The 22773-nt window shown below is 38.2% G+C and overlaps 1 protein-coding gene across 6 annotated transcripts in view; it reads right to left on the reverse strand.

Annotated features, from left to right (window-relative positions):
* Positions 1-22773, reverse strand: part of ARHGEF7 (Rho guanine nucleotide exchange factor (GEF) 7) — an 86367-nt gene that overhangs the window by 19269 nt on the left and 44325 nt on the right. For all 6 annotated transcript variants that reach the window (XM_009322517.1, XM_009322518.1, XM_009322516.1 and 3 more), the window contains 8 exons: positions 13251-13389; positions 12305-12364; positions 10967-11113; positions 9175-9261; positions 5612-5690; positions 4084-4223; positions 3189-3413; positions 972-1065 (listed from right to left, as the gene is read on the reverse strand). In XM_009322517.1, the coding sequence (XP_009320792.1) occupies positions 972-1065; positions 3189-3413; positions 4084-4223; positions 5612-5690; positions 9175-9261; positions 10967-11113; positions 12305-12364; positions 13251-13389 (971 nt within the window). The remainder of the gene's footprint in view (positions 1-971; positions 1066-3188; positions 3414-4083; positions 4224-5611; positions 5691-9174; positions 9262-10966; positions 11114-12304; positions 12365-13250; positions 13390-22773) is intronic.

Genomic DNA, 22773 nt, shown 5'->3' on the forward strand with positions numbered 1-22773 from the left:
GAAAAGCTTTTTCTCTCCAACCCTACATAAACCAGTGAGAGACAATGTTCATGATAACACACTTCATGCATTAAACACTCAAGGCACAGTCTCCATCTTAAAAAGCCCATGAGCACAGGACAGACACAGAGAAGCAGAAGTTGCAGTAAAAGAATCTGTCCTTCATATTAAATACCCTGTCTTTTATTGATAAAAGTAATTGGATTATTCATTCACATGAATTTATAAGGAAAAATTAGAGTGACACTGACAACTAAATGAATCTTGTGTTTGCTTGATAACATTAATGTTCCCTCCACCGCAAATTACCCCAACATCCAGATTTTGACCCTTCTGTTTTTCTATACATTCATCAATCTCTCTTGGTTCAGTGCTGTTCTTCAGACTTCAAGCAGTCTAAAGCTCTGCAATTTATCCAGACACAGACACTAGCAAATGACCTTATTTCTGGGAGATTAGAGCAGACTGTTGGATCTTAGAAAGAACGACCGTGGAAGCAACTAGTCTTCGAACCAGCAGAAATTCCCAGCTTTCCAACACCCAGCCCAGCAGAAGCTCCTACCAGGATCGATTTAAGAACATAGCTACTAAGTATTCTGCAAAAGTGGCATAGCATCTTCAAATTGCTGTTTACAGTATTAAAAGACAGGTTTACCATACTGAACTTTACAAGGCTCTATAGTCAACCTCACTTCCCTCTCTAGCGAACAGATAGAAAAAGGCACTTCACAAGCATACATCCACTGTAGTCAGTAGTAAGACTCTAGAAAGCAACTAATCCCATTGTGACAGAAGCACCTAAGATGAATAAAACAAACCATCCTCTGGAGATACCTACCCCCTCTCCCCTGACAAGAGAGAGGAAACCAGACGACTTGCTTACACTGTACATCTAACTTTCACAGAATTTAATTCTGTGATGTTAATTCCAGCCTTTGTATTATGCAGACATTTGTTCAAGTCTCTCTTACTTTTTCTCAGTGCAAACTCTTCGTCTGATGGCTTCCGTTCTGGCTTGCGTTTGGGAAGCAGCTTTTTCATGGTTTTAGGGCTTTTACTGAGATCCTGTGCGGGGAAAATAAAAATAAAAAGAGTAGAGCTTCTCCACAATATTTCAAAAGTTCGACTTCTAAGGTGTATACAGGAGTTACTAACTAAAAATCCTTTAACAGCACCAAAACTCAGTTTATTAATATTTTTTGGCACATCCGATTTGCCTGAACTGGCTGATTTCCTCTCTACCCTTCCTCCAACTATACACAAAGCCAGATATTTTATCTGTTCTATTAACAGAAATATACAGAACAGTTGCTGCAAAAGCATGCAGGCTGTTTGGGAGCTAGAGCGAAGGGAAGAGGCAGGCATACAATAACACAGTTTTTTTTTCCTTAACTTTTGAAGAGACAACCCATTTCACTTGTCTACTTAGAAGCAGGTAAAAAAAGGTCCTAACAAGGAAGCTTTGGCAGGTAGTATACTCTTCAAAGCCAGAATTTGTAAATGTTTAGGTCTGTTCTTACAAAGCTCTACAGCAAAAAAAAAAAGTACAGCAACAAATAAGCATTTCTGCTCAAAACGTGGTCATGCTAATTTACAGGAACAATGACAGGTTACAGGAACAAAAGGAATATACTGGTCTACCCCTTACCTTAAGGATACAAGACATCCTCTATAAAAATACAGAACAAGAAAGTAAAAAGGTGAATGAGCAGGACAGACCAAAGAAGATGAAGATAGGTTTTGAACATCATTGTACGCTAAACACTGCAAAGATGATTGAAATTTTACCACATTGGAGAATTTAGTGCCCTACACATGAAAACATGAAAGGAATTTAACTTAAATTACAAAATGAGCATATAGTACAGCCAAACAGAAAAACCTCTTGTAGCAACTAAGCCTAAATACTAACCTTCCAATTGCAGATCACCTATCAGTTTTTCCCTGTTGTTTAGGGGATTTACAAAAGAAAAGAAAAAAAAGTCACACACACAGAGCCACCACAAAAAAAACCCAAACCACAGCCAGGCCACACTGGGGCACAGTGTTTAGGCTACAGTTTCTAGGAAACTGCAATTTACATGTCTGCAAAATAAAATTTTTCTGTCAGCATCTAATGCTTGCAGAATAAAATGTTCTTGGGCATAACTGCATGATTCTTTCTGGGCCCTGTTGCTTCACACTAAATTAGTATCATGAGAACGACGTGACAAAGATACTGAAACAGGAGATATCACCAAGTCACAGAACATCCAGTATTCTCCTCCTTACATATACGCAGACTTCCAACACAAATCTAACATTTTCTTACTATTTACAAAACCATACAAAATGTAGTGGCAGGACCAAATTAACCTACAGCCACCATCTTTTTGTGGTTAAAACCACCACATTTTATTTCTCTTGGAACAGATTCCTGTTTCATACAACAGCATCTTAAAGTCTAAGCTTTTTTTTTTTTTTTGCTAACAGTAACATTAGCCATCAGATTCTTTTGAGTACAAAAACATTATGTATATTTTGACAGTTACCATTTTTTTTTATTTTTTAAATATGCTACTGTTACCTAGTCACAGTGGTAAATACTGAGGAACCAAGAGCCAATTATACCACCACAGCTGTTTAGAATGATTTGATACAGCACTTGGAAGCACCATAAGATCCCTTACCCTAGATACTTTGCAGTGTGCTTAGCAAATAACTTACTTTGCAATAAGCCTGGATGATCAACGTAAGAAAGGTATTGCTAGTTTGAAATAAATAATAATAATAATAATAATAATAATAATAATGCTTAGAAAATAACTTACTTTGCAATAAGCCTGGATGATCAACGTAAGAAAGGTATTGCTAGTTTGAAATAATAATAATAATAATAATAAATAATAATAATAATATCATCATCATCTTATTAACTGTATAAACAGTGGAAATAAGTGGAAGCACTTGGGGGAGGCGGGGGAAGCCTCTCCTAACAAGCCTTAGTATTTTCTGAGCTGCAAGACTAAATCCCTGCTTGAAATAAACAGCATTCACTAGTCTATTACCACTGATTCAGTATTGGCTGTTAAATCATCTTTATATAAAAACATGCACAACACTGTAAAATGGTGGTGTATAAAAAAGAAAGTTAAACTTCTCATTGTAGGCCTGCTACACAGTCGTATTTCTTGGCTGCTGCCTCTCACCTCTTTATAACAAAGAGCTGCTGAAGGCCGTAATGGAGGTGCGGGCCGTAAGCAGCTCAGGCTCCAAGGCTTGGGGGTTTTTGGAGGTTCCAGAGGTCCCCAGTTTATCGTGGTATGTGGAGTCCCATGATGTGATGGATGAGGGAGAGTGTGGTACGCAGGAGTCAGTGGTATTGGCTTGCTGTCTGAATGCTTGCTGGAGGGTGTTACTGGATGGGAAGGAAGCTGTCGAAGACACAAAGGCGATGGGAAGGAAAAGAAAGCATATTATCGTAATAAAGACCTAATATCATCAAGGATTGGTGAAATAATCTCATTCGCTATCTAGTGCTTCTGTTTATTACAGCTGGCCTTTAAAATTTTGACACTAAACTATTATTTGGAAAAATGGAGTGTAAAGAAATTTTTACTGTTTACCACAGACAGAGCACACGCTAAAGAAAACAGCTATGAGCAGCCCTGCTCCCCCACTTCTCTCACCACTAAGAATGGAGCTAAATTTAGCTCCATTCATATCCAACAACTCAAATGCAGAACCCAAAAGAAGATACTTAAGGAAGTTGTTTCTCCACAGTCTGTCAAATATATCACCAATTAAAACCTACTGTTCTAAGGATACTTAAGAGATGATGACATATTACTTGGTCAAAACAGAAAAAGTAATCATAATGAATTTTCTTTTACCCCGTTAAACTATTACACCAAGATCTAAGCATTTTATTCTTTGTTCACACAATTAAAAACAGAATGATCTTTTGACCTATTAAACTACAGTCATAACATTCAGTTCTTGTTACTAATGGCTAAAAAAATGCTTTACACTGTAGTGTATTTCCCAGATAACCTAATTCTGCATACACTGATCATTCACTTCAATCCAGAAGCTATTTATTACCGTGTGAGATGGCACAGAGTGAGGTTTAATGGTGGGATTCCCAACAGTCGTGACTTTGGTTTGCTTCTGCAGGTGATCCACCCATTCATGCAAATCTTGTTGGTTGTTACAAGACACTAGTATCCTTTCAATCATATTTCCTAGGTGACAGAAAACAGAAGATGTAGGAAACTGCAGAAAAACTTACTCAATCTGACATGATTATAAAGACATTCATTTCCTGAAACATTATATTCCCTAAGTACTAAGCAAAAATTTTAACCTCTATTTTCAGTACAGCAGCATCTCACTTTTCCAGGTTGTAACAGACATTTCCTCAATGTATTTGTTCCTGTGCCAAGCATAGGAGTTCTACCTTTTTTCCCCCACCTCTAGTAATTAAACACAGCCTTTAATGATAAGAAATAGATGTAGGAGACAGGGTCATCTAGCAGCCTTACGCTTCGCCATCTTCCACAGGAAAGCCAGCACATAGCCTAAAATGTCATTCTTGAGCCTATAAGCTACAATATAGGAAAAGTTATAAAATACAGTTCACTGATCTTCTCTCAGAAAAAGGCATAAAGTTGGTCTGAACCTAGTACTAAAGCTCAGGCAAAAGTTACTTGGGAAAGCAATCTTAACCAAAGATTACTTTAATTTCTGCAGTTAACTCCATTTTAACCCATCACATTCCTCATCTGAGGTCAGCTGCATAGCTATTATCTCAGAAGAACAAGCACCATCAACAGCTTTTTCCCTCTGCCTCATAGCACCGATGTGTGATACTGCCTGCCACTTGAGAGGGTCAAAATTACTTAAATGCAGCCTGCTTGGAGTAGGAATTGATCCAGGAAATGAATGAAGGTATGAAGCTCCACCATGGGGACGCTGCTCCCACCGTCCTTTAAATCCCCCAAGGAAATAAGGTACATGCTGAAACAAATGACTTAACAGACAGAAATTGCCCAAAGTAAGCACAACAGCAACCATCATTAGCAGAGATGCTAAAGGTCTCTCAGGAAAGAGGTCAACCCATTTCTAGAAGAAAGCTTTTGCTTAAAGCTCTTCCAGAATCTCTGGAATTTCTTTTCTTCCGGTGAGTAGCATACTTTGAACTGCTTCGTTATAAAGCACCTTCTCCAAGGCTACTGCCTCCATTCATTACAATAAAGAAATTTGGGGATGAATCCCATGCAAAGACAGTTTAGCTACTTAAGACAAGCAGTAAAAAGCAGCTTTCAAGTGAGGCTCTGGGTAGCTGCCTTACAAAATTTGTATAATCACAGGATGGTTGAGGCTGGAAGGGACCTCTGTAGGTCATCCACCCCCCTCTGCTCAAGCACAGACACCTAGACCCAGTTGCCCGGGACCATGGCCAGACAGCTTTTGAGTATCTCCAAGGATGGAGATCTCTCCAGGCAACCTGTGCTAGTGCTTGGTCACCCCCACAATGAGAAAGTTTCTCCCTCTGTTCAGACAGAACATTTGATGTTTGAAATTGCATATCCTGGAGTAAGTAGTAAATAAAAATATTTATGGTCAATACCTGATATTTCAAATGCATTTTTATGGTTTTCACTGTCTTCTAGCTTTGTGATAGTCATTCCTGTCATTGGCAGTTTTCCCTTAAAAAAAAAAAAGGCAGTGACACTGAGGTTAAATCCAAAACACACAAAAACATTACCAAGTAAAGAATATATAAACTTCAAGCTCTGAACAAAGACATACACAGTAAATTGGCAAACGCACACACACTGATGGGTTTAAAAACATTTAAAAATCCACACAAACACCTCATAATGGAAGTTTTTAATATGCTGAACTTCTGCAAATGACACCTGTGACTTCAATGAGTCTATTTGATACCTATGCAGGCTATGAAATCCATACAAATGTCATAGTGGTCACTCATCATAGCCTCAGGTTCCTGGAATCAAGACCTTCAGGGTCATCCATATTACATGATTAGAGGCAATGGTGACTCATATTTAAGCACATTTGTTTGCAAATGGTTTGATTAGCTCTCAAAATAAGGTTTGTGGTACAAGTAGATTTAGAAAGGAAGATTTCACTGAACAAATGCATCAATTATTTACTGAAGATTTATGTCTCTAATAACGCCACTACCAAATTCACTCACAGAAGTATTTGAGGAAAGAAAAGCAGTAAAAATACCTTTAAATTTGTAAAGTTTCAGAAGAACGTATTAATTTTGCAGAAGATAACGTCTCATTTTAAACCCAGTCAAGCTGGGGAAAAAAAAAGTCAGTTTAGGATAACTTTCTGACCCTTTAGAAACACAGAAGAATAAATAAGACTGAGTATTGTCAGGATGAAAGGGTTTACCAAAAATGCAACTTTAATAATAAATTCTTTAAGACAGATCCTGTATTCTCCTGCACAGAAACACTATTCAGCACATGCTGGCAAAAGTGCAAGTACTACGTACTGTGGAATTTTGGCTCCATTGAAGGGAAAAAACCCCCACAACTGTTTTGGTTTTTTTTTTTTTTTCTTTCTTTCTTCCTTTTTCTTTCCTAATGACTGCAGAATGGACAAAGGTTTCTTAGAAGCTTGGAAACTAAAAATTACTTGATATTCTGTATGCACAGAGCATGCTCAAGCCCAAGATGCCAAAGAGAAAGGAAGAGGTTTTTTGCAACAGCTTCCCCACTGAAGGAAACATGGTGGCATCGTGCACTACAATGCAGCCTAAAACACTCTCTCCTGTTTTTCCGTGTTTGCTGGTTCATGAATAACACAGCATACAGCCACAATGAAAGAGAGCTGCAAGAACTGCTGACACGGGTGAAGAGGGAATATGGGAATACACCAAGCACTATGTTCTCTCTGGTGACAGAGAACAAAGATCACCTGAGCTACATGCAGAGAAGAAGTACTAAGTCAGCAAAACACAAGAGAAAATGGAACTGAACTCATGAATCATTTATATTCCCTTTCTTTCAACAAAATTGTGAAGCCATCTTGTAACGTATGGTTTGTGCCCCTTGTAACTTCAGTTTACCACTGCTGAAGTTCTCCCAATTAGCTCATGCAGCAGATATCAGCAGCCTCAGCCAGAACATCTGAAGCCTACTGATAACTGGAACATTCAGAAATACAGGGACGGTGTCATGTAGGATGCTGACTCCAGTGGCATAGTTTCCCTGGGAATGACTGCGGGAGCTGCATCATCTTTTGCCCGTATCCGTCCCAGTTCTGAGACAAGAACCTTAGAAGAAAAGTCCAAGCGGTCCATATTATGCAATCCAGACACAAACAGTGATGAAATAATTTTGCCTTGCTGTGAATATGCAGTCATTAATATTTGAGAAGTTCTCACTGTTGGGAAAAATCACGTGAGAAGTTATGAGGAAATTAAGTTTTGCATTCAACAGAGGGTTGGACGGCAAACACTAAGAAAGGGTTGTGGCCATACTGAGCAGAAGCTGAAGACAAATGCACAGAAAATTGCTTATTTACTGAACAACGCTGTGCACCTGGGGGACAAGGTGGGAGAGAGGAGGAAGAAATGTGATGTACAAAAGGAGAGCAAAATTAAGCCTGACAGATTCATTGTTTAATATTCTTTGTTTGTTAATACACTAAATTTCCAGTCAGTTGTCTTTGTAACCAGCACAGAAATATCTTCCTTCGTCAAGAATTCTGGACGTGCCACTGGAGATACAGAGCTCACCTGCCTTTTCCAATATCTTTTTTCCATCCATGTTGGGATAAAGCACTGGCCAAAAATTCTGAAGAGCAGCACAAAGCTAAGAGAAACTTGATTGTGTGTTTGAACTATGTAATGCAACACAGTCTCAGACAAATCCAGCTACTACCATGGCAGGTAAGATATGAATCCAAACATGAATTTTGTAATTTACTTGCCCTTAAAAAAGTCACACGGTCTGTGACTGGATGTAGCTGATCACATAGGAACCTGGAATGACTATGCTTCAGCATTCCTTCACAGCAGGCAAATCACTGCTCAGGAGAAAGGAACAAACTGCTCGAGAGGCTAATTTACAGAAATACTTACAGCAGGTGAAATCTCAGGCTCCTTTTAGAACTTTTGGTGTTTTATTGTGATGTCTGGAAACCACATAACAATATCTGAAGAACATTTATAAAGATTTCAGAAACTCATGCACTGTGCATTTGCTTTAACTTCACCTCTCAGGGGTCTATGGAACTACACACCCAAAATGCAAGTGCTTCTGCAAAACGTGTCCTAGAGCTACTGGGGAGCCAACCCAATCGGCACCGATCCTCCTGCACTATAGCAGAGTTGCTCTATTTCTGTAGTGGGCAAACAGGCAAGAAGTCTTCAGCTGGGAAACTTGCTAGAGAGCTCGAAGACAAATGTCTACCAGCAGCAAGTAGTGCATTTGTGAAACACGTGGTGCTAAGGACCTGAAGGCCCCATGATATGCATTTCAGGTGGTGTTACAATGAGCCAGCTCTGGGCTGGGGCCACGGACTGAATGCCAATCCATGTACTTCATCTGCTCCAGTAGTTGAACAAATCAAGTACACTACACTTTTGGAGCACGCCTTCCAGTTCAGCTTCATCCAGAGGGAGTCCAGTCTGAGCCCTGAGACTATGTCTACACTGGGACTCAAATAGCAGTAAACAGGGAAAACTAGAAGATTCATTTCAAAAGTGCTCTGCTGATTCAAAGATAAAACACTAATGTAGACACACCTAAAGAAACAGAAGGTAGCACAGCCTAACTCACACCAGTGCAAGCTTAGGAGTGCTGCATAGTTTGGTAAGACTCGAGCAGCAGTCAGAAGAGCACTAACAAACCTGTACAACAGCGTCCTTTTCTTATGTAGGCCTAAAAAGCTACCGATACTTCCTCTCATTAGCTAGTACTAACAAGGTAAAAAAACCCTTGCTGATAGTCACAGCTGCAAAAATCATAGCCAGGCTTCTAGCCCAGAATTTTGTAAAACAGATGACCCATTCCTCTTGCAGAAATTACCTTTTATCTTTATAAATGCAGAAGTTTAATAATCCTTCCAAGTTTTCTATGAAATACCATTTAGAAAAAACCACCCCCCTCAACACATTTATACGCATATGTACAGGGATTACTTTACCTGATAGATAAACCCACTCATTCTCGGGCTGGCAGACAACATTAGCAAAATGTTAGGGAAGAGAAGGAGATACCTTTCATTCTTTTCCTTATCAAAAAAAGAAAATGAAAAAGTAAATACAACATCACAAGCTCCCTCTGCCCTTTTTCTGTTTTATATTATTAAAAACTACCATCAATGTTACAACTCCATAATTACTCCATAAATATTTGCTCCTGGCAAAATTAACTCTCCATAGAATTTTACAAGAGGGGAAAAAAAAAAAAAAAAGAAGAGGTCAGAATTACTTGATTTTCTGTTTGAAAAGTGCTAGTAACACACACCTATACTTCTTCCTGGAGAGTACAGTCTAGTATTTTAAAATAGAAGTTGTACAGTCTGGGTGAAATACTGACCTTGTTTAACATAACAACTGTTTTGCTGATTTCAGCAAAAACCAAAATTACACACCGGATATATTTCTTAATATAATTTGGATGGATGCTGTTATGGTAATGTCAAGACCATGGTGTCTCACATTGGAGAGATCAGATTTTTGCATCATGTTGGATTATGCCCCAATGTAGGAAAAAAACCCACCAAAACCAAATATATCCATTGACAAAGCCACCGTCTCAATTTCAAGCATCTTTGCAAAACAGTACTTGTCTTTACCAAGTTTTAGTGTTTCTATCTGGTTTTCAGTAAAGCTTTATGTATGTCAATATGATTTTAAAAAAGACAAAACCAAAACCAATTGCTTTTGCACAAATGAAGCTGTTCTATATCTAGTCAAAAAGCTGTAATGCTATGCAGAAACTTCTAAAAGTCCATTTTGTTTGACATTTCAGTTCTTGATTGAGGGGGTGATGTGGTGTTTTGTTTTTAAGACTACAAGAAGAGACATGACTGCAGAAGATGCACTATCAGCTCTACTGAATCTTTCTTATTTATTTTAACACCTAACAAAATATTTGAGAGAAAAATATCAGGTGATGAATTCTGAAATATTCACTTGCATAAACACTTTTCTCTTTCTTCATATTTATGGACATCTGTGTTCTAAGCGAGGAAACTGACTGAATGAGGTTGCAATTCAAAAGCCCCCACCAAGTTCAAAGCTTCATTGATTTTACAGGGGAACAACTGACAGTAAAAACATGTCAGTAACCTATGTAACATTTTCTTTCTGTTAGCACTCACTTTTAAGATTATTCTAACATGATTTCTGGTAGGACAACCTTTTTTTGTGTGTTTTGTTTGTCTGTTTTGTTTTAAAAAAAAAAATCACCCCAGACTTTGCAGTGTCATCTTTAACTTTCTAATGTCTCTTCTTATTCTATTTCCCCAAAACCACTTGTTTCTTAAGCTTGTATTTCAAAATTTACTACTTGAGCAAAGTGCCCAAAACAGTGAGGAAAAGTGTGCCTCAGACACCTTCTAATACAAAACTTGAAAGTTTTTGATATTTAAAACATGCCGTAATAACTGCTATGCAAAATGATCCTGTAACATAACTACACATGGAAAATCCTGTTTAATTATGCACTTTGAAAACAGTCCTGCAAAATCATCTTACAATGTTTATAACTGCTATATTTGGTTACATTTCAGTAAATTTTACAAATGAGACCATCCATCTTCAAGGAAATTTATTTCACGTTTTGTAATAAAAGCCTTAAATCAGTAGAGAAAGATTTTAGTCTAGATAGTATCTCTGAAGCATTCTGTTTATTTCTGCTGCACAATGATTGTAATTAATTTTATTCAAAATGGAAAGAAAGACCAACAGTAAAGAAGAGAAGGACATTACCTCACTTCCAGCACACTGAATCATGACCTGGGACATGTAAATCACATTGCCAAGTGTTTTAATATCCTCTCCCTCCCAACAACGGATAGCTTCCGTCAGTATTTGTAGTTCAAGTTCTTTCCGTTTCCGTACTTCTTGACATTGTGCCTAGCAAACACAGGGAAAAATACCATCTCTACCAACTCTATCAATTTGGAGCAGGTTAAGGGTAGAAATACCAGTACAGTTGTATTTACTGTTGTGCTTGTAGCACACAGAAGACAGCACCTAACTTGAAGCATTTTCATTTAGATGACTATTACCAATAATTCTTACAAAACTAGTTTTGCTAACTTCAATATTATTACTTTTCCTTTCAATACACTGACTTCAATTACCATTCCAAATTCACAGTCATAGCTCTGTTTCTCAAATTTCTCCTTTCTTTACATTTTAAATTTTTGTACTTCCAACCAAAAATGGCTAGGCTTAGCAGAAAAGAGTAACACAGCTGTCACACATACATGTAACTATACAACATAGCATCTTTCTTTAGCCGTGCCAATTGTGCAAACTACGAGTGTGTATAACCTTGTGTTCCTGTTTTTATTAAATGCCTCCAACCTACTCTAGTAGCTGTACTCCCGTTCACTTGAATTTTTCTCAATAAGAATTGTTTCCTCTTGTTCGTAAAGCACCCAACAGAATGGGATTCCCCAACCTCTTCTGAACACAGATAACACTAAATTTCTGCTTTAAAAAATAAAAAATAGAAAATGCCAGGTTACCACCAGCACACACGCCTAACAGGAAACACAAAACATTGTTTGTTGTAAATGAGATTGCATTAAACGTACACTTATTGCAGTCGACTTTTTTTTTAAAGACAGTAACAGACAGCTCATCTGTTCAAATTAGACTTCCTACTCCAATTACTACTAGAAATTTCTTATCTTCTGAACTTCACCAGCACTTTCCCCTTCATCCTCTCTCCCGCAACTCCACCACCATCCCCCCTAGAAGGAATGCACTTTAGAAAAACCTCAGAAGATACACTCAATTGTTGTAAAGAAGCCCTTCTTCAGGATACTAGTTATGCTAGCACTAGCAGAAAGGGAGACGAAGCACGAGCGAGAGGGCTGAATGTTTGCGTAGCTCTTACATCAATAGTCTATTTGCTGTAACTCCCCTGCAAATTACCATCTTTAGCTCTGCCCACAAACAGCATCAATTACCAGGCTTTCAAAAATTTCTTATACAAACATTTACAAAAAAGCTTCACTTTTTTAAAGCAACAGGGGGGATGAAATTAGAAAACATTCTACTTAAAATATATCATCTATTTTTTATCACTCTTACAGAAAGATTTTTGAAGGCAGTCATGGATTTTTGAATATCTGGACGATCCGGATGATAATCCTAAAAACAACGGAGAAAACATGCAATAAAAACTTTAGTTCTAGTAAAATTAATAAAAAAATTTTAGAGGCTTAACAAATAAACAATTATGTAAAACAGAAGTTGTAGACCTATCTGCTCTCTTTTCACAGCTGCCTTATTCTTATATCAAACACTGGTGGCTTGTAGTAAAAATGAAGAATCACTTATAACATTCCTACTTATACTTAAAATAGAGCCAAGAAGTTTTATAAGACCTAGTGGGTAAGACATTTTGAAATCCTAATAGGAAAGTGTTTGTTTTAAAGAAGGTTTTTTGGCATGTTAGCTTTGTCACAAACTAGAGTCCTCACAGACTAATACATTCCATTGTTACTGACTGACAAACCAAGTTGTGTGACAAGACAAAGACCCATACACTTTCTATTTCTCTCCCTCCTTCACACTCCAAAACTCTAACCTAAAAAATGCAAAGGCGGAAACAGTAGCTCCTCCAACACCTTCCTATATTGGAACGATCATTTTTGGACAGTGGTCAGTAGAAGTCAAAGGGACTATTTTGGTGACATGTTCGATGCGCTGAGGTCCTAAGATGAGAATCCTCCTACAAGATACAGTAGCCTCAAGTAGTATGCAGGAGACACATTCAATGTCAAGTCAACCAAAGACCCTGCAAGACTGTTCTAGGAGTGAAGATTAGCTTCTCTGGATAGTTTTACTTTAAACTTTCAGCTTTTAAAGGAAGTTTTACTGCACTAAGTTTTAAACCATTGCAGCCCATATTTTAGAAGGCTGACGGAAGAGCAAGCAAATGTAATTTTGGGTCCCATCATGTTTGACATGTACCTTTAAAATAATTGTTGTCAAATCATCATTAAGCTGGAACATAAATGCTGATAAGATATACCTCCATGTGCCTTTCAAGTTCTTTGAGTAACGTGGGGTATTTATCCAGACGCATAAAAGGTTTGCTGAGGCCCGTGGTCAGTACAAGGATCCCAGGGCTGTTGGCACCTTTCATCTCCATGAATTCTCCTAGCTCCTCACTGCGTACACAAGATATTTAAGCAAATTAAGATCAAATTACCAAGACAATTAAAATTACATTGGATTCTTCACTTCAGTCATTCATCCGCAATGAATTCTGCCAATAAAACAAGAGGCCAAATAAATCAAAAAGTAATTCAAGTACAACTTAAGTGCTGTGATCGGTTTCTGCATTAAATAAAATACAGGAACAAAGACATTTGCAGATTTGGGGTCCATCCAGGGAACAACAGACACAGGATCAAATCCACCATGCTAGGCAACTGATGCTCAAAGACAGCTCCTAAATGCTACCCCATCCAAGCAATGATTACAGAATAAAGCCCTTTGCGCTATGCTTTATTACTCAGCTCTTTATTCTAGTAAAATGACATCTGACCTTAGAGGCGGTTTACACAGGTAATACACAAGCATAAATGAGTCAATGGCTTCATATTTAATCAAGCATCAGAATGTTTCAGAACCTTTTTTCCTCCCACACTTACATGTTTAATGACCTCATCTCACACATCCATGGTGTTACTGCGAAATGACCAACTAACCAACAGCCATACAAATGGCAGACCATAGTAGAAATAATTACTGTGCAATCTATTCTCAAACAAGTTAGGGTTTCACTGAGGGTTTACTTACACAACACACTTGTTTTGACAGCAACGCTGCTGTAAGAAATCCATGCTCTCCAAATATCATGAACTGCTACTTCCCCTATCCAGATGTTTTTTTTATATTTGAATCATTTCCAAGAACTGGCCCAGCCCCTCAACTTTTCACATTAACTCAGTTAAAAAGGCAGCGCATCCTGGGAATTTCAGCTCACTTTGCTACCAAGGAAACTTAAAATAGCTACATCTTCTGCTTCCTTATAAAGCAGAGGTTTCAGAGGACTATGGTGGAGGACAAGCTTTTCTAGAGTTTAAATGTTCAGGAACAAAATGAGCCCCCTCGCTAGGGAAAGGACGGAATGGCAACCACTGTGGCTGATTTCCAGGCTTCAGAAAATACAAGTTGCAGAAGAACATGGGATTCTAAAGACAAAATCTAAACAAAGGAAATTCAGAAAGCCACTTATTAAAAAGATAACATCATCTTGCATTCAAGCTGTGTCATTCTAGACGTCTGCAGATGGGGTTGCTCATGTTTTGAGCCCTTGTCATAGTAAATTAACTAGTTCTCAAGTCCCCCCCCCCCAACAAACAACACTATTCTCGTGACAGTCGTGTAAATTCTACTCTAAGATGTCCTGAAAGTCCTTACTTTCTACTGATTAATAGCATTACGCTCCTGTAAATCAGAATTACTACTTAAAATTTTTTTCCCCCTCCTTGGTTATTGGCATAGTCTCATTTTTCAAGAGAAGCCTTAGCCAGCTACAAGATTCAGTACTTTTGGAAAGTATAAAAACAGCGTTAAACACCAAACAGTGATAAAGGAGGAACACTTGTACATTATGGCCACATTAACAAAAAGGGAAGGGCAAAGATCTCCAAACCTAGGTCATAGCGTTTCTATGCAGAAGTGAAAGCAAATCTTGAACTGCTCAGTTTCCCTAGGAAAAAACCAGATAGGACACTGCCATAATACACATGCTCAATTATCAGTGAGTCATGCTATATAAAAGCATTACATAGATTAAGACAAAACAGACCTCCCTACCTCCCCCAAGACACACACGCTCCTTCCCATTTCAGAACAAGTGACATTTTGCTTATGTCATTTGTCCAAATAGATGAAGAGAGCAGAACAAGAACATGAACCGTCACCATTCCACGCGGATCTCTCTCCTCCCAGCTGCTAATGCTTCCCCAAGTTCACCGAAGAGAAGGTACTTTTCCATACAGTTTACTCCAATGTTTACTTGTCTTCAGATTAGTTAATTGATATTTACTTACACTACCATGCTTAAATACATCCAGCACCATTTTCGAGTTGTCAGGTCTGACATAACCTTACACAACCTCTTTTAGAACACTTCACCCCCATCCTAACCAGGCCCAGGCACTCCTCAGTGCATGTATTTGTGCAATTTCTGCTGAACTCAACTGCTGAGTCGAGAAAGCAGGTAAAGGGATTTCCCAGCACCTGCTTTGCATTTTAAAGATGCAAAGAGAAGGGCTGGGCACCCTTGAGAATGCCCACAGCTCCACCAAGCAGACCTTGCTACATCCCTCTCAAGTGACATCTATCAGCAACCCTAAGCCTCCTAAAATCAGCTTGTGACATGATCAGGTTTTAGCCAGAATTAAAACCCACTGAAAAAACCTCCTACAGTACCTTGCATGGAAAAATTATAATAATGCAACACAGATAAACCTGAGTACTTTTCTAGCTTGAATTTAGATTTAACAAGTAAAGCTGGGCAACTCTGAATACCTAGAGCCTGAAGACCCATTTTGCCTTACGCTTTCTTAGTCACAGCCCTTACTCAGCATAAAAATCACACCAACTTCAGAACTTGACAACTGATTCTGGTGGCACCCTAAACAAGACTAAGGATTTTGACTCGTACTTATGCTTTGGTTTTACAATGTTACCAGCTACTTCTTCACTGAGGATTCAGGCTAATTCGCTGGAACACTAAGATGAATGGCTACAGTGTGGTGGCACGTCCTCTTCTCCCGACTCTGCTAAGGGAAGCAGCTGTTTCCAGCAAACGAGGGTATGGTGCCCAGTTTCCACAGAAAGCTTGACCAAAGCTCACCTGTTAAAGCCCATCTGTCTCAAAGCACTCAGTGGTTTTAAATTTCAATTCACTGTGTGTATGACACTGATCATGTGTACGGTACTGCTTTTTTTTGTTTTGTTTCATCCATCAATTCTTCCTGTAAGCACCCCCACCCATGCCAGCATCAAAGTTAGAGTACCTATGGTACTTGATATGTATATTCAAGCAAACATTTAAACTAATTCTTTGCATTTTGTTTGCTTCAGCAGATGCACAGCCCCTGCTGCCTAACTTTATCAACTACTCCCTTTATACATTATCAGCTCTTCCTCCCCATTTCAGGCAGCACAATCCATACCCATGTCTATGCAGCTTCTCTTTTCTCCCCAACACACCAGTACATTCTACAGGACGTGCCAATTGCAAATACCACAGGCCGTTCAATTTAACATTGTTCTGAACAGCACTGCTTTTTGCCTTTAAATTGCAAAGACGCAAAAATCCTCATTCCTAATTATTTCGGCTATCTCCACGCTGCTGGGTGCAGACAAATGCATTATATAAGTGGTATTTGCTGAGCTATCCATTAACACAATGCTTTTTTTTTTTGCCTTTTTTTTTTATTTAATGCCTCTACAGTAGGAGAAACATTGGTTGCCATTTCACCCGCATTCACATTTCTAATTTTCATTATCACTGTTCCATTTCTTCCCAACTTTGGCACTATGAAACAGACGTGCCAGAAAACAGGAAAAAACTCACTGTAGGCTGAATTAAAATCGACTACTTGGAAACCTGATATTATCTTGTTTTCCCTGTCTACTCTGCAGTTCCTTTAACTAAACACAGTGTGGTTACGCAATGTTGCAGCAGTTTCCAGGCCATTCATTGCTCTTCGACACAAGATGCTTGATTGTTTATCACCTCCTTTTTACTTAATCACAGTATAGGAACCTACAGAGCAAGTTTTAACCTCAGCTCACTCGAAATGCACACAAAGTCCTGAAAAACACGTTTAGCAATGGCATCATCAGGAAGCGTTTTACACCAAGCAGTGCTAATAGGTGTAATTAAAACTGAATGACACAGTTTTCCTCCCAACACTCCCAAGAGGACAATGTTTTCTTTCACACACTTCTGTGCTTCCCTCTGACAAGTTTTGACATGCCCGCTCGTTCAAACTCTAGTATGAACACACACACACACCCCCGACACACACACTTTTAATACAATCGTACCCAAAATTTTGTCTGAGCAGTTCCATCATGCAGACCCCATTAGCAGTCTACTCATGCTAAACCAACCTGCTACCTCTGCAGCTTCATGGACATAAAATATCTGGCAAAATGGATGTTACTTTAGCTCAAAGCTTAAAGTGAGCATCCTTCATTTATTCACAAAAGACAAATACAATACAGAACATAATGGAAAGGTTTACTTTCAATAAAATATGGGTGAGTTAAAATATTGTTTGAATATGACAACAGTTCACAACCGTTTTTTAATTAATAGCAGCTTAACAGTCAGTGTTGTTAGCTTAAGAGCACAGCTGCTTTGCCAAAGACAATGGCTCTTTCATGTCACAATTTCAATGGATGCCTGCAAGTACCACACTCTCTTAGGCAGTATATGCTACATAAAACTCTGGCCCACAGCTAAGCAGTACGTTTTTGAAAAGGTATCATTTAGCTGAACAGGAAAAACTTTTAAACAGTGAAATCATCAACTTAGTCACAACTGCTTAAATAAGTAGCTTTTCAGAAAGAGACAGCTGAGATTTGAATTCACTACTTGTGTCATTTTACTGAATAAAATGCAGAGAAGCATACAAAAGTGCTGTGCTTCATTTATCCTGAAATCTCGTGCTGTTCTCCCCATTCCAAACTAGAGTTAGTTCACAGCTTGAGATATTTTAAAGGTCACCCTGAAAAGTGTCTTTAAGCCCTATTAATATATTCAAATCTTCCTTAGTACAGCTGCCTCAGAAGCTGCAAATCAGACGGGGGGGGAGGGAAGAAAACAAGTTCAGATGTGCCTACTGTAGCAGAAGGCAGAAAAAGAAAAAAGCCATTTAACCTCGAGGAAAGCACATCCAGGAACTAAAACGTACACGTTTAAAATTACAACTTACACTTCTGAAGCAGGTCTCTGTTTGTAATAGATGGAGCACGAGCTATCACTGCTGAGGGGTCTGAGGACTGCACACAGGCACCGCATTTTGAGAGCGTTGTGGCACAGCTTGGCTCAGCAACCCCTCAACCGCAGCTTTTAATTTCCTAGCGCTAAACTTCCCAGTCAAGCTCCTCTCCCGGGGACTGTTGCTTGGCATATGACATCAGCCTGCACACTTGCAGGCTCAGGGATGCACCAAAGTGGGGGAGGCACAAAGAGTTTTCTGACTCAAGCTGATCTGTATTCCTCGCTCCAGTTACTCGGAGTAATTGTGATGTTTCAGCTCCACAAATTTTATCCAGACTGCTAGGTCTGTGATGCAAGTGTAGAATATGCTTTGGACGTGTTATCTAAGAGAACAGGAGAATCTAGCAAAATTAATGTTTGAACAAGCAAAGATTTGTGAATAGCTTTCTTCCAGCTGAGAACTGGCTTGACACTTGCCACTTTGCAAAATTAAAAAAAGCAGGCGCGGATTACTAATTTTTGGCTGCCCTTTCATCAAATTAAAAATTTTATTTTGGAAATGTTTTTCTTCCATTTTGTTTTAAAATAAACATGGTGCTGTTTAAACAAAGTAAAAAAACCTTAAAAACCTGCCCCCCCCAATAATTACATACTTAATGCTGATTACATTGGGTCTGTGCTCTCCGTATTTCTTCAGAAGAGTTTTATGTCCACTGATCAGTGGGGCCTGTTAGACTCTTTTTTCCATTATGTTATCCACCCTTCAGTGAGTTCTATACTCAAATCTCTTTCCTCTTGTCATTTTGGATGCAGTCCACAAAGTCCCAAGTCCTAGCTTCTGCCTCCTTTTTCTTTGCTGGAGTTTCCCCTCGCACTGAACTTTGTGGCTTGTGATCTTCCCCAGGTAGGTAACATCTCATGTTCCTGGGACTCCTTACTCCACTGCAATTATCCATTTCTGTACTTTGTATCCAACTGGGTTTTTTAATTTATTTGGGGGAAATTCATTCTTTCATGCCTTAGGTTGCTCATCCTGTTTCTTCTCTTACTGGAAGGCAAGCATATGTCTATGATCAGAAGCACACACAGCAATCAATGCTACTTTGACTAAACACTACGCCCTCTAGGCAGTCCTGCTCTCACCAGCTAGCAAAATTCTCTCCAAAAATAACACCTACCCTTGGACTTGAACTGGGATTCTCAAGAAAAACTAAGGCATATTAGGAACTGAAACCTCATACAACGCAGCCAAAGAGGTACAACTGTTACAGAATAACATAAATAAAGTAGGGATCGCATACAGTGGCACTATAGCCCCGATGAGAGAAGGGAACAAAGAGAACAAGATAAGATGCAGTGGTGGAGACATGCAAAACATTGATCTCTGCAAGAGCCACCACTCAGCTGTACCTGACCAGCTCCACCCCTTCAGCTCTAGCCAGTGGCTTAAGACACAATTACAAGACACGATGACAGACCCAAGGAAAAATGACTTAATTCTTAAAAATTCTTGATTCATTACACAGAAAGAATTTTAATTCTGGAAAAAATATGCAATGGCTCTGAAACAATTCCTGAGACAAAAAGTACCTACCAAATTCAAGACTGTATGAAATTACAGAAATTATGTTGAGTACCAACTCTAACACCTGGATAAAACTTACAGTGCTACAACTGGAACCAAGAAGAGAATCTGCTCCCAAACTTAATAGAAGGATTTTTGTTGTTGTTGTTGTGATTATCAGAGGCAAATACAACCTCAGAAACACGCAGCTCTGGAACCTGAACTGCTGTATGGGCTGTATGAGGTTTTATTTCCATTTCTGCATATTCATATACACTCAGGTCTCTAATGATATTAATTTCAATAGTTTGACTATTAATAATGAACTTAAGGAAAAGAAAGATGTTTGCAGCTTTGAAGATTTGAACATGAAAAATCTCTTATTAATATAATTAACCCCTTCACCCCCAATTGTGTATTTATATAAACACACACATATATATGAATATATGCACACACATCCTTATTTTGTACTAATTGAATAAATGCCTCCATGTTGCTGCTACATATGATCAAGAAGCAAATGACAAAGAAGAGAAAGAGGAAACACAGGCTGGCATTCATACTGAATGGCATTTAAAAAAAAAAGAAAAAAAAGAAAAAAAGACAGTCACATTCCAACTAAATGACCCTTTTACATCTCCAGCCCCATCCCAAGTACTGCTATCTAGAATCGACCTCACAAAAATGCTATTCAAAAAAAGAAGCTTTTGACTAGAAGTCAAAAGTAATTCCGAGTAACTTAACATCAGGTTTTACCTATACATATGCATACACACACAGAGCCTTTACCAAGTGTCAACGACATTTTAACAGGTATTACAACACTGCTCGAAGAACATGCTTGATACTTCAGAAAATGACATATAAAAACCTCATACGTGTAATATTCCATCAAACCAGATGACTGCTTACAATTTTGATGTTACAGTGATGCAACTGGTTAAAGAAACAATACAGTTAAAGGAAATTTGCTATAATTTTAAAGCATTAAGTTGTTTTTAGTCAGTGACAGCAAAAACACAAGAATAAAACTAATATTTTATAGAACAAAAAAAATAAAATAGAGGTAGAGTTTCTGAAGTTTCACCTAGAGCATTATCTAGGAGATTTTTTTGTTTCTTTTTTGTTGGTATGGTTCCCACCAAAAGCAAGTGAACTTAAACTGCAGAAAATACTAATTCTGCAATGTAAGAATCTGACTTAAAATTATCTGCTAGTTTTTTTTGTAGAAAGGCTTTCGGAAGCACAGTTAATGTGTATGTGTTCAGTTTATGAAGTGCGTAGAGTTCATGGCAAGAAATAATCTGCTGTAGACAGTAAGAATTATGTTCCAAATCAAGCCGCTCCAGACTGTTCCTTTTTCCTCTCTAAAGTGCTACTGAATAGCACAGTTGTTACAAACATGAATTCAAATCCAAGAATTCAGCAAATATCTGTTCCTCTGCCATATTTTTGCTGGTATTAACACACATACAGTGCTTTTGGGCCCTCTGCTAAAACTATACTGCAAAAACAGCCAACAAATCGTCACTGTTTCTTAAAAGTCTTAAACCTCAGTCTGACATCTCTGAAAAATTCCAGTTCAATATTAATCTAGTATTCACTGCAGTGTAGCTGTTTCATTATTATTACAATCATGACTATCCTCAAACCTCACAGTAAATTTTACATTAAGGTTTACTAGGGATGCTTTTACACAATAAAAACATCTCAACCAAAAAGACAAGGAGATAGTTCTGAGTATTCTCTTCTTCATGCCTTCAGTCAGTTTGTTATTCTTGGCAGAAAAGTCCCGTGTCCCCGTCTCCCATCTTTAAAGCAATGTAATTAAAAGCTTTCTGGCATTCTGAGAGAAAGAGGCTCAGAACTGCTTAAAGCAACCTTCTGATTTCTTCATGGCAGCTGTCTCAAGCAGAATTTTTAGTCAAGCCACTTGCTACCTACAGCATTGGTGTTCAACAAAAATGAAGGGCTTAGAATAATAAAATAGGGGTAATTAAAAAAAAAACCAGCATTCACTTCTGTTGACTCATGCCTGGCAACACAATAGCATTAAACAGAAAGCCATTTATCACAACTTACCTCCCCCTGAGCTATCTCTTACAAACAATACAATTGCTTTGAACCTACTTCCACATCCAAATTACTTAACTGCTCTATAATACTTATATTTACTCCACACGGATTTTGTATCAAGCTGACTTTACAGACCAGAAGCTGAATTTTTCTTAGGACCACCTATGCCCAAAGCAACACAGAAGAAATGCTACCCTTCTCCATCTGCAGAACAAATGGCTTTCCTTCCTTGCATTTCTAGCATGGTTTCTCAAACATGGCTATTCTCTCTGTTTTCCAAGAGTTCTGAAAATTAGGATAATCCTTTACAAATATCTCCAAATCTTAAGAAATGTAGATGATCACTTTGCTATCACTTGTCATCCATCTATAGATTAAATCCCAGACCTCCGTATGGAAAGAGCATAAAGACACAAACAAACAAAAAATCTAAGCCTGAGAGTATTAAAAAAAACCCATAGATGTGGATCACCTGAATATTTTACCATTTACAGAAAGTGGTACTAGAAGTAGGCCATTTAAAACAAAACAAATACTAAGGGGTTTCATTAGGGGGTTTTAAACATATTTTGTCTTGTTTAATTTTAATTCATCATTGATTCTGACAAAAAAATACCTTCTTCCTGACTAAATTGCAATGTGAATTTGCAGATTGATTTTTCAAAGTGGGGTTGGAACATAGCTGCATGTCTTACTAACATAAGTGATAGTTCATAGTATTTGGTAGCTAGAAGGTTTTTTATTTATACTGTTACGAGTAAAGCTCACAAGTCTGCCACGTATTGTTGCTGTTAAAACAAAATGCGAGTTCTTGGAAGAAGGTAACACTATAGAAAACAACTCAATTATGCTCCTCTCTGTTTAGGAAGAGTTAAGAATATTCAAAATATGTTTACTTTGGTCTATGAAAAAAAAAACAAAAAAAAAAGCGGGGGG

Source organism: Pygoscelis adeliae, unplaced genomic scaffold, assembly GCF_000699105.1.
Source record: "Pygoscelis adeliae isolate BGI_AS28 unplaced genomic scaffold, ASM69910v1 Scaffold424, whole genome shotgun sequence".
Classification (NCBI taxonomy): Eukaryota; Metazoa; Chordata; class Aves; order Sphenisciformes; family Spheniscidae; genus Pygoscelis; species Pygoscelis adeliae.